Raw genomic sequence first — 13,353 nt, forward strand, 5'->3', positions numbered from 1 at the left:
ATTTATATCTACAACATTCTATTAGAGAAAAAGGGCATAATCTAAAAAGGGTCATAATTCTTAAACAATTGTGATAATAATGATAAAAAGATGTTTAAGGTGGAACATATAGTTAATGTGATAAACATTGCAAATAACAAAGTTATCGTAACATACGAAGAAAAATATGAACGTATATTGGGTACGAAAAATACTGTTAAAACTAACTTAATCGTGACACTGTCTTATCTTATTTAGTTTTGTGTTAATTGAAAATTGAAGCAAGGCTATCTCTATCGGACGACAATTCTTTCCGCACAGAAATAATCAATAAACCATGTATTAAAATAAATTTTAAAATCATCATACTGGTATAATATCAAGAAACTACTTATCATTTCTGTCACCTTTTTGGGTCACTGATTTCATTAATAAAACAAAACTAATCACATATCTGATATTCCTTAGTCAGCAATAAGATGGGAGTCTCTATTCTCCTTTTTTTAGTAACTGTAACATTTATCTGCGTAAATTCACAACTGCAACAGTACCAATACGCATTGCCAGATTATTCCCTTCAAAATGTGGAACCTAATTACAATCAGCTTTTACAACAACAAGTTCCTTACTACCTTCAGGCACCTCAGGAACAGACTTATTATCCGGTGAGCCAACAACAGCCAGTTTATCCAACTAATGGCTTATCCAATGTTTATCCAACTAATGGCCAAGGAGTATATTATCCATATCCTTATCAATATGCAGGTTAGTATACAAAATTAGTTGAAACTTGATCTACGATGCAAATAAAGGTTTTTTCCATTAACAAAATACGTGATATTGCGTAATACAATTACTTACTTACTTATTCCTCTTCGCTCCATGTGGAGCATGGGGCGTCAACTGTCTGCCTCCATTCTGTCCTATCCTTTGCACTAATCTTTATTTGTGCCCACGTTTTCCCAATAGCAATAATTTCTTTGTCCACACTTCTTTTCCACGTTTCTACGGGTCTACCTGGTCTTCTCTTGCCATGTGGTGTGTATTCTAGGGCTTGCCTCGCTAAGTCTGTAGTAGGTCTTCTTAGTGTGTGCCCCATCCAACTCCATTTCCTTTTGCAGATTGTCTTAGATATAGGTTCCTGGTTAGTTATTGTCCATAACTCTTGGTTTGATATTCAGTTTGGCTAGTAAATATTAAAAATCTTCCTTAGGCATTTGTTTATGAACCCCTGCATCTGTCCGGTACATTTTCTTGACACTTTCCAAGTTTCTGCTCCATATAGCAGCACAGTCTTCACATTGCTATTGAATTTTCCTTAGCATATTGAATGCGTTTTGAGCTATTCCCATTCTCCGTTTTACGTCCTCCTCCGCCCCTCCTTTGTTGTTCAAAATACTGCCCAAGTAGTTAAATTTCTCTACCGTTTCTAATTACGAGCCTTCCAGTGATATTCCCATTTCTCTTGGTGTATTTATTTTCTGATATTTATGTTAAGTCCAACCTTCTTCTCTGTCTCTGCTACTTTTTCAGTTTTGCGTTGCATGTGTTGTCTTTTTCTGTTAAAAGGCATATATCATCTGCAAATTCCAAGTCCTCAAGTTGGTTAAAAACATTCTATCTGCTTCCAGTCTTATTACTAGTAGCCTTAGACATGATCCAGTCGAATAGGTACTATCAGGAATAAGGTCGGAGAGAGCACACAGCCTTGCCTTACTCGTGTACAAATATCTATTTGTTCTGTTAACTTCCCTTCGTGGACTATGCGTGCTGTGGACTCTTCGTAAAACAGTTTTACAATTCTGATACACCTGGGAGGCATTCCGTATTTTTCTAGTAATTTCCATAAGGCTTTGGGATCTACACGATCAAACCCTTTCTCGAAATCTATAAAGTTCACATATAACTTATTCTGTCACACTAATGATTGCTCTATAATCGTTCTCATCGTACAAATGTGGTCAATGCAGGATCTTCGTGCCCGGAATTTAGCTTGGTTTTCTCTTATAACTTCCTTCAAATTCTATCAAATTCCTTCTTCATTCTTTCAAGCATGATTCGGGTCACTATTTTGCTTGTTTTGCATAGAAGGATGATCGGTCTCCAATTTTCACATTTGGATGTGTCGCCCTTCTTAGGATTGACCAATTATGTTACCAATATTCACATTTCTGTTCCATACACGTTTATCTTCACTTGCCATTCCCATGCTTGCCTTGAAGCTTATAATATAATGGGTACAAACTTAGAGAAGTTTATAAATATAGAGGTTTCGTTGTATGCTCTCTATAAGTCGGATGTATTCGATTTTTCTTAAGAAAAATCGTTTGGCAGCAATATATACCTTTCATAAAAGATGTCTTCAGTTGTTTCCGCACTGCCCTCCAGTGTTATTTAGTTTGTTTCAATTATCTTCTTAAGGTTCCATCTTCTATCGAAGGTTGAATATCAACTTGGCAATTCGTATTTTACTTACAGCAGTTCTAAAAAGTTGGTTAGGTAGGGCTCAGACTAAACCATTCCATTAGATTTCGTAACCAGGAGGTTCGTCTTCTTCCTACATCTTTTTTACCTTCTATTTTACCCTCTATAATCAATCGCAACAAACTATAACGAGGACCTCTTAATATATGACCGAAATATTCAATCTTCCGCCTCTTAATTTTCTGTATAATTCCTTCCCTCTTATTAACCATATCAAGGATTTCAATATTGCTAATTTTCTCTACCCGCATTATAGACCGGTCTAGTTGGACTCAAAAATAGGAGTGAGGTTACAATAATTACCATCAAGCTGAAAATTGGCAGGATTGTTCAAAATACCGTCATAAATGAAATCTAAAAAGTCCTCATAAATCCGACCCGAGCTAAAAAATTTACGCGGGGTCAAAGGTCACCAAATATGGTTTTTAGCGATTTTCAGCGAAACGGTAAGTTTTATCATAAAATAAAATTAGTTTTTCTATGGATGCTATACAATGTGCAACTTCTCTCACTACTTACATACATTCAAAATGAACAATTCCTCAGGCAGTGAGAAAAGTAGGCCATTGCAGTGAGAAATATTTTTTCTCACGGGTTCACCGCCGGTTTACATACATATGATCGCCATTTCCATGGTAACATGCACAATACAAACACAATTATTTTTGTCAAACAAAATGTGTTTAAACTTGGCAAAACTTATCAAAAATTACCTTTTAAGACTGTTCAACTGTGAATTATAATTTAAAATAAATAAAGTATATAAATATTAAGAATATTAAATACCTATTTGTATATATGTATTTTATTTCAATTCAGGCATATAATATACCTAAAAGCACCTAAATTATTTAATTTTAAAGTTTGAACTCTTGACAAAAACGCATACATAGAAAAAGTACAGTGTACAACACGAGAGAAAATTACATATTTCTCTCTCGCTTGATTTGCGGCACTCGCCTCGTGCCTCGGCTCGTGCCAACAAACTTCTGCGCTCGTGAGAAATATGCCTTTTTTCTCTCTTGTTGTACAATATACTATTTTACCAAAAAATGTAGATTAGATAATTATCTATAAAAAATATCTTAATACTTTTTTTCCTAAGAGCCACCGTTTTTGAGATAGTACAACGATTCAAAGAGTTGAAAGAGTTCTAATCGTCATAATATGTATTAGTACACCACGTATATAGGGTGAGGCAGATAAAGGGCCTATTAGAAATATCTCGAGAATTAAAGGCAACTGAATTATGAAAATTGGAATAAGGGGATTTTGAAGACTGATCTATGGAATGAAAATATTTTCATCTATTTGGTACTTCCGGTTATACCGGAAGTTGCTTATAACTTGTTTTTTTATATGGGACACCCTGTATATTTTTACATTTTTGGATTCTCCTCGATTTCTTCTTTCTTAAAATATAAGGTTTTGTAACATTATACAGGGTAGGTTAAAAGATAGTTACGTTTTTTTACTAATTTCGTAGCAATATTTACACCCTGTAGGATTGTATTAGTTTGACATAATAAACTCTATTTATGTTTAAAATTTTTTTAATATAATCTACTATTCTTAACAATTATTATTATAGCTAAATTTTTAATTTTAGTATACAGGGTGGGCCGAAACTCGGAATGAGTATTTTCTGAGTTTTCTTAAATGGAACACCCTATATTTTAGTATTGTAATAAAATGATATTTCATGATACTTTTTTATTTCTTAAGCATTCCCTATACCTAACTGCTTTAATTTGTGCTTAATTGTTAATCGTACCAACAGTCTTAATTTCGATGGTATTTTGATAGCTCAACCATTATTGGCAATTTTAAGTATCAGTCTAGATTAATATGTATTTATTTCCAAAAAAATATTTGTGATTGAATATTTTCACGGCCAACCTAATACAATTTCACATATTTTGTGTTGCAATTAATGTTTGGCTTGAATCACCAATAACTCACAAACTAAAGCAGTATAGGGAATGCTTAAGAAGTAAAAAGTACCATGAAATATCATTTCATTATAATACTAAAATATAGGATGCTCTATTTAAGAAAGCTCAGAAAATACTCATTCCGAGTTTCGACCAACCCTGTGTACTAAAATGAAAAATTTAACCATACCAGTAATTTCTAACAGTAGTAGACTATATTAACAATCATTTGAACATAAATAGAGTTTATTATGTCAAACTAATACAATCCTACAGGGTGCGAATATTGCTACGAAATTAATAAGAAAACGTAATTATCTTTTAACCTACCTTGTATAATATTACAAAACCTTATATTTTAATGAAGAAGAAATCGAGGAGAATCCAAAAATGTAAAAACATACAGGGTGTCCCTTTAAAAAAAACGAAGTTACAATCAACTTCCGGTATAACCGGAAGTAGCAAAAAGACCAAAATATTTTCATTAAATAGTTCACACCTCAAAACCCCTGTATTCCAATTTTCATGATTTTCTTACCTTTAGTTCTCGAGATATTTCTAATAGGCCCTTTATCTGCCTCACCCTGTATACATCACTGAAGCTGTAATACGAGTAAACATAATATTCTATCGATGAACTTAACTTATATTTATAAAACTCATAATAATATAAGATATCTTCTCTACAGCTTGCGGTCTACCGAGGGATGCAACGTATAAGCTGTTTTATTAGAGTGCCAACAAAAAAATCTTTACAAAGTGAATGTAACGTGAAAATAATAAGAATTATTATTTCAATTTTACTACTTATTCCCAATAAAAGTAGTAAATTGATATGACAAAGTATAAACTTATAATAATTCTTCTTACTTATGCGTCTTATTCAATTTGTAAATATGGGTTTTGTCGGAATAAACACGTTTTATCGGTACGTCGGCTAATCTAATCACTCTACGTATTCTTTTCTCAGAAGGGTTTGAACATAATGAAAGCCAACTTTCTAGACACAATGTTTATTGTAGTACTAATAAACATTTCAATATACAATAAACTTTATGCAAATTTAGTTTGTTTACTATTATGCAAATTACACCGTAATCTTCCTGGGTGGCGAAATCCTTCAGGTAGATGACACCCTCAAGGTATTAATTAGTCTTGAGTACTACTTCGGAGTGAAAATACGTGTTAAACCTATATTTTTTAACCTATTTTGTGTTATTTTCATTTTTATATAACAAAATGTCAGAATATTCTTTTATTTGTGCTAAAATTTTAAGTGAAGGCGAAATTGTTGCCATTGAACGTGGCGTGGTATAAAAATATTAATCAATGCAAGTACTGAAAGAGCTGATGAATTTTTAGAATTTCTTAAAGAGCAGAAATCTGTAACCGTATATATGGAGTGAAGTTTTTAAAAAACTAATTTAACTCCCCAAGAAGTTATTTCCAACGGAATTAGCTTTCTTCTCTCTATGTATGGAGCGCCTAAAAAACTACGTGCTTAGATAACTTTCGATAGGCATGTTTCTTGTCTTCCTCCAACCTCAGCGGCTGCTCATCAACATCTTTTTCGGGTATATTACTAAGTTCAAGTGTGGCTTCGTTATCAGCTAGATCCAAAAGACTGGGGATGGAAATTAGTCGACAGTTCATTAGAACCAATTCAAACTTTACTCCCACCTGCGCCGAAAAAACTCCTGAACACAATTTTTTGCAACTGTAAAAAGGGATGTAGCGCTAAATGTGGTTACAAAAAAATTTGACTGTTTTGTTCGGTTGCATGCACTAATTATCAAAACCGGTCGTGCTCCAATGTTGAATCACTAACAGTTGAGGATTCATTTGATTCTATTGAGGAGCCATGCGATGTGTCATTATTGGGGCAATTTACTTGCACCCAGGATAAACAAGAAGAAGAAGAACAAGAAGAAGGAGAAGAACTAGAAGGTGAAAAAGAAGAACAATGAGAAGAGGAAGAAGTATTAGAAAATTATGAACCAGTTGGATAAATTTCCCTTTTTTTTTAAATTTATACCGCTTTTTATAACTTTTATCATTTTTAACCCTTGCCAATATCAATTAATTATTCAATAGCTTCAAATTAAACAGAATCATGACAGATATGTGGAATAGGCTTACTGGGGAAACCACGGTAAAAAACGCGCTAAGTATTACACTACCTCAAAGGTGGTGTGGAAACGTGTGCGCATAGTATGACGATTACAACTTTTTGAATCGTTGTATCTCAAAAAAGGTGGGTCTTAGGAAAAAAAGTAATAAGACATTTTTTCTAATATACAATTTTTGTTAGAGCTAATTTTATGATAAAACTTACCGTTTCGCTGAAAATCGCTAAAAACTATATTTGGTGACTTTTGACTCCGCGTAAATTTTTTTGCTCGAGTCGGATTTATGAGGACTTTTTAGATTTCATTTATGATGATGGTATTTTGAACAATCTTGCCAATTTTCAGCTTGATGGTAATTTTTGTAACCTCGGATGTGTAAGTTGACCAGAGTATTATATTCTTATATTCGTAGCATTCTTCGATAACACCAACGCTCAAAAGCTTCCAATTTCTTAATCTCTAATTGCTTCAATGTCCAGGCCTCAGATCCATAGAGCAAAGTTGTAAAAATGTAGCAGTGCAATAACCTTATCCTAAAGGTGAATGTACACTGTAGACTAAAATCTAGCTAGATTGTAGAGACGCTAGCTGATAAATCTAATAAACTGTATACTACAACGATTTTAGTCTCTATCTATCTGGAGTTGTCCGAGATTAAGTTAAGATAGACTTCCATAATTTGGTGTGTATGTTACAGTTCAAGTTGATTCTCAGTTAGAGTTGACTCCAACTAGTTGGAGTCAACTCCAACTGAAACGAGCAGTAAAAGTTGATTTTAAAAATTTAAATCAACTTTTACTAGTTGGAGTCGACTCTTCCTGGATCGATTCAGTAAATGTTGATTATACGAGAATCCCAAGTGCATTTTTGATGAGTGTGCGTTTCTTTGTTTTGACCGTTTCAACTACTTATTAGTATAGTCTGTAACGTCGCCCCCGTTAGGTAAATTATTCTGATTCGATTTTTTGCTCAAACTTTGCACAGGGTGTCACGCGGTACCGCGGTCGAAAAATTGTTAACCAATTTCAGTAAAGTCAGTCAGTAAAGTCACTCTTTATCGAACGAGTCTGATATTACGAGCAGAGGAACAGACGCGTTCGATAAAGAGTATTGAGGTGGTGCGTACAAAATTGTATCGTCAATCATAAAAAACATTAACACTTACTTACAACTTTGAGGAAATTTTTTTAATTTTAGACGGAATAAAAAATTCGTATGACAGTAATGACAGATGACTTTTGCATGATGGCCGGTTTTGATGTTTAATCGATAGTTATCAATATATACCTACCTAATTACTAAATCTGTAAAGTTTTGATTTATTGTGTGTGAATAAAATTGCGAAACACTACAGAATTTTACTTTTTGACATAAATTTTATTAATAATAAGATAAATTTTGTACAATATTTTTAATAATTAAAGTACATAAATTTTAATTTCACTCAAATAAAGTAACATTCTTCTTTCAATACAACAAAGTGTTACTTTACTGCCGAAAATGAGGGCAAATGAGTACAATAATGAATGATTTTAGTGACGTTTGCCGATAAACAATGATTTTAAACAAATTCGCAAAATACACACACACCGGCAAAATTAGCCGAACACCTTAAAAATGGGACATGTTTGATGTCTCGAGTTTCCTAAACCACTGATCCGATTTGAGTGATTCTTTTAGTATGTTATAGCCTTATTATTTAAGAATATCGTTGTAATAATATTGTTGCTAGACAGGTAAATATCATTTTATACCGGGTGTACAAATCATGCTGTGTTTTTTTCTTAAAGTTTGGAACACCCTGTGGAATATTCTAGCACATGTAAAATAATAAAATTAATACTCGGTTGTAGATTTAGGCTTTCTTAACATTTTTCTTTTTGATTCATTTACTTATGTGAGATAATAAAAAAGTTATGTGCGTTAACAACTATCCATGTTTTTCATCAATAAATCCTCATAGTAGGGGAGGAAAGTATACTAAATTTGCAGTTACTCGATCTTTATGGGAACCTATTGGATTGTGAAGAGTATGTGCTAAAACCAGAAAAAGGTTAAGTTAAATTTTCCATAAAGTGGGCGACTTTTCATTTTTTAATTTAATTTTCCATTTGAAACAATCGTTTTTCTCCGATTATAGCGCTATCTATCCATAATTAGAAAAAATGTGTCGAATAAAAGTTGCTTATTTTTACGTAAAGAATCCAAATCTGCAATAAAATTTGGGGGCTCCTATTTAGGATTTTAAATTAAATCCCCCACCCCACCTTCGTGGAGGTTCGTGACACCCCACGGAGAGGGGAGGGGGTAAATTAAAAAATTTTAAATACGAACCCTGCGATATTTCGCAAAATGAACATTAGATCGTAAAACTGCAAAATACACTTATTCAATATTTTTCAAAAATCTACCAAATGGCACCAAACACGACCCCGACGGAGGTGGGCTGGGAGGTTACTTTAAAATCTTAAATAGAAGACATCTTTACAAACTGCAAATCTAGCATACTTTCCTCCCCTACTATGAGGATTTATTGATAAAAAACATGGATAGTTGTTAAAGCACATAACTTTTTTATTTTCCAACATAAGCAAATGAATCAAAAAAGAAAATGTTAAGAAAGCCTAAGTCTACAATCGAATTTTAATTTTAAAATATTATATGTACTAGAATAGTCCACAGGGTGTTCCGAACTTTAAGAAAAAACACAGTATGATTGTAACACCCGGTATAAAATGACATGTACCTGTCTAGCAACAATATTATTAGACCGATATTCTTAACTAATAAGGCTATAACTTACTAAAAGAATCACTCAAATCAGACAATAGGTTTAGGAGATTCGAGACATCAAACATGTCCCATTTTTAAGGTGTTCGGCTAATTTTGCCGGTGTGTGTAATTTTTTCACTTCGTACAAATTTTTTTTTAAATCCGTTGGGCCTTTTTTTCTCTAAAATTGACTGTTGTCGAGTTATTAGCGATTTAAAATTTGATAAACGCCAAAATAACCATTTTCAAGGTTTAATAACTCGGTTAAAGATAATTATTGTGAAAGTCGAAGAGCACGTTAAGCAGTCGGTCCCCCTGGGCTAGTGTGCATCGACACTAGTTACTTGAAACAGGATTAAAGATGTAATTGGCGCCGGAACTGTCCGAAAGGCAAAAATGATCTAAAAAAAATTGTTCGAAGTGAAAAAAGTATTTTTTTGAATTTGTCAAAAAAAAATTGTTTAAACAATTTATCGATCAAGATACTGCCTGGCACCCAGTAGATTTGTTATAAGGACCTCTTTTTGAGTAAGTTTGAGTAAAAAATTCGAATCGGAGTAATTTACCTAACGGGGGCCACGATACAGCCTAGACTAATTTGAACATATTCAGTAACATTTAATTTCTAGAATCGGCTGTTTGTGTGAATCAGAATCAACTTTTACTAAATGGCATTGGGAAGAGTATACTTTTCCTAGTTGGAGTCTACTTTTACTAGTAAATGTTGAATATAAATCTTCATTTTATATTTATAATCAACTTTTACTGAAACCAGCCGTTAGAGTTGACTCCAACGAGTTGGAGTCAACTCCAACTGGATAATCAACTTGAACTGTAACATGTACACTGTATAAAGTGTAGTGTAGGAAGTGGATGTATGTATCTGTTTATTTTTCGAATTTCAGAAATGAATTGACACCTTAAAATGTGCCATTTCCTTCCAATTTTAATCTCAAAAGTACCGAGCAATTTCTTTTGTAAATTTTGCTTTTAAATCTCTATTTCTGTAGTCCTTCAATGAAACATTCTACAATTCGGGATGCATTTCAGTCAATTCTATTAATAATGTCATATTTTTATCCCATTTAATTTTTTCATATATGGTACCTACGCAGTTTCGTTCTGCGAAATATCACTCTCTCTCTCTATAGAGAAGGTCACTCTAATTAGTCGATCAAATAGTTTAAAGTGTCTCTAGCAACATATTAGAAATGGTGTGTCCACTACGCTGTAGCTAGATTTATTTTTCTCTACTGAGATCAAAGACTAAAAAGTTGTGCTCACTACGGAGAGCAATGTATTGTATCCTCGCTCCGATCCTTGCTCCCTGGTATTTATATTCGTTATATTCGTGAATTCTCGCATTTAAAATAATGTATTTATTTTAAATGCGAGAATTCACGAATATAGATACCAGGGAGCAAGGATTGGAGCGAGGATACAACCCATTGCTCTCCTTAGTGAGCAAACCCTTTTATTCAATTTTCACAAATTTTGCCCTTGCTATTTCTATACAACCTTTAATCTCTTGTGTTGTTCTGTCTTTTGACTAACCAATGTTCCTAGATATTTGTATTTATCTACACTTTCTATCTGGATATTATTAATTTTGAGTGTTTCGTTGTCTTTTGAATGTTTTGTAATGACTATGAACATTGTTTTCTTTAAGTTCAATTTAATACCATATTTAGTATACTTTTCGTCAAGCTGTTCCCGTATATTTTTCAGACTTTGTAGAGTTGAAGTGAATATGGCAGTGTCATCGACAAATCTTATATTATTTAGAGCTTTTACCTTATATTATATTATTTAGATTATCACCATTTATGATCATCCCATCCTTACACTCTCCTAAAGTTTCTTGGAAGACGGCTTCGCTATAGGGCGGAAGGCACCTATGGAATGAACAATCCATCAAACTTTCTTCTCTGTTGACTTCTTAGCCTTCTGGACACCACCGTCCGGCATAACCCAGGATCCAAAAACACCAGGACACGGCGCTTGCCCCAGTGTGTTTTTCGGACTGTTTGCTTTTGCTGCCAACACTATACATTCACTACAAACCCTGAAGAGGACTAAATCCTAAACGGGGACAATCATTGATCGCATTTCCACATAGCATTATATCTATACACGCAAATCAAACAAAGTCCTTGTTTAAAATATGTTTCAAAAACGCTGAGACCCGTATATTTTTATATATAAATGTGCGCTTCTTAAACATAAATTTGAATGTACAGGATGATTCACGCAAGCCTAGCATAGTCCATAAGCTTTATTGTTAATGGAACACCCTACATATTTTTATATTCTTAAAAGCTACTTAACCACCTGATTTCAACGAACTATATCATGTATGGTGTCAGACACCAGTGTCCAGTGGCGTACCGATAGATCAGCGGGCCCTGGTTCCAGTTGGGATGCGGGCCCGCCCGCCCAATAAAAACACACATTGTATATCAAGAGTGTTTAATAAACATTAAATATAAATTACTTATCCTATATCATAAAATATATCATTTTATACAAACTCAAGCTAATTTATTGTCCATTTACTCACGGTTTTTGCAGTAAATTTTAAAGAACGGCTCGGATTAAGATGAAAGTTGATATACACGTACACATACACATACATGTCAAACAAAAAAAAGTGATACCTATTGTGCCGATGTGTGCTTTTGCCCTAGGGTGAGTTTCACCACTTCTCGGGAGTGAAAAACATACCTTCAAGATAAGTTCAGAATTGGATAAACTGACTAATTCTAAGCAACTTTAGTTCCATAGAGTTTTTTCACCAAGTTAATACTTTTCGAGTTATTTGTGAGTGAATATCTTCATTTTTCAACAACAAAAAAAACACGTTTTGAGACGGTTTTTCGCAAATAACTCAAAAAGTAAGTGTTTTATCGAAAAAAAAAAATGTTCTTAGTAAAAATATATCTTATAAAAACGTGAAAAAATTGTGTACATAAGAAGTCTGTAGTTCCAGGAGGAGTTGTAAGTTCTTATTCGTCAAATTCAAATTTGAATATTTCAACGTCAAATAACCAAAAAAAATGAATAAGCTCTGTTCGAAAAACCCATCACAGCTTCTTTACAGTTTTTAAAAAAGCTTTATTTTTGTAGGTATGTATCATCAATATTAATTATGTAACGCTCAAAATAAAGTTGATCTTTTTCTTTTTGAAAAAAAAATGAGGTAAAAATCACCCCATAATTAGCATCTCAAATGAAATTAATCGTTACCGCTTCACAAGTTACTTGACTTAGGTACGTATTGTTTATATGATCTGTAAGTTTTATCGGTTCAAAGTGTTCATTTTTGAAAAAAAAATGATATTAAATTTAATTTTTTTTTAAATTTAAAATTTTTTTTTCAAAATAACTTAAAAAGTATTGGTGATACCAAAAATCTCAACTAGTAAAAAAATATAGTTTTTACTATTGTGAATATTTTAGACTTTTTGTTTTCCTGAAGACAAACATTGATTATATAAGATATGGCTGTTTAAAATTTGCATACAATCGTGATTGGTGACTCGTTTAAGCCCATTTAACTACAGTCTTTTCAAAAATAAGCACTTTGAATCAATTAATTTTACATATCTTATAAGAATACATAAGGAAAGTAATTTGTGAAGCGGTAACGATTAATTTAATTTCGGATGCTAATTAGAAGGTGATTTTCACGATTTTATTTACCAACTAAGAAAGATACCAACATTATTTTGATCGTAACTTACTTACTTTTGATGTTAGAAACTTTTTTAAAAAACAATTGACTATTAAAACAGTAAGTTAATATTAATCCTATCGTTTTTCATACTGACATAACTAATCAATTTGCGCCAGCCATTTTTATAAATAAATAATGTAACTCAAAAATGTTCTACATCTAAATCTCCAGTCATGATTAAAAACCTTAATATCGGAAAACTAAAACAGCTTTTAAAAAATGAACATTGGAATGAAATAATTTATATCAACAAAATAGATTTTTAAATTACATAATATATGATACAGTTATAAATAAATACAAATTAAATAATTATAAA

At 32.6% G+C, this 13,353-nt stretch overlaps 1 protein-coding gene across 2 annotated transcripts in view; it reads left to right on the forward strand.

Moving 5' to 3' along the window:
- Nucleotides 1-420: 420 nt before the first annotated feature.
- LOC126881012 (uncharacterized) overlaps nt 421-13,353 on the forward strand; it is an 84,586-nt gene continuing 71,653 nt past the window's right edge. Inside the window, exon 1 of one of the 2 annotated variants that reach the window (XM_050645075.1) lies at nt 421-744. In XM_050645075.1, the coding sequence (XP_050501032.1) occupies nt 459-744 (286 nt within the window). In that variant the 5' untranslated portion in view covers nt 421-458. The remainder of the gene's footprint in view (nt 745-13,353) is intronic. The other variant, XM_050645076.1, reaches the window with a different exon arrangement.

The sequence above is a fragment of the Diabrotica virgifera genome, chromosome 1, assembly GCF_917563875.1.
Source record: "Diabrotica virgifera virgifera chromosome 1, PGI_DIABVI_V3a".
NCBI lineage: Eukaryota > Metazoa > Arthropoda > Insecta > Coleoptera > Chrysomelidae > Diabrotica > Diabrotica virgifera.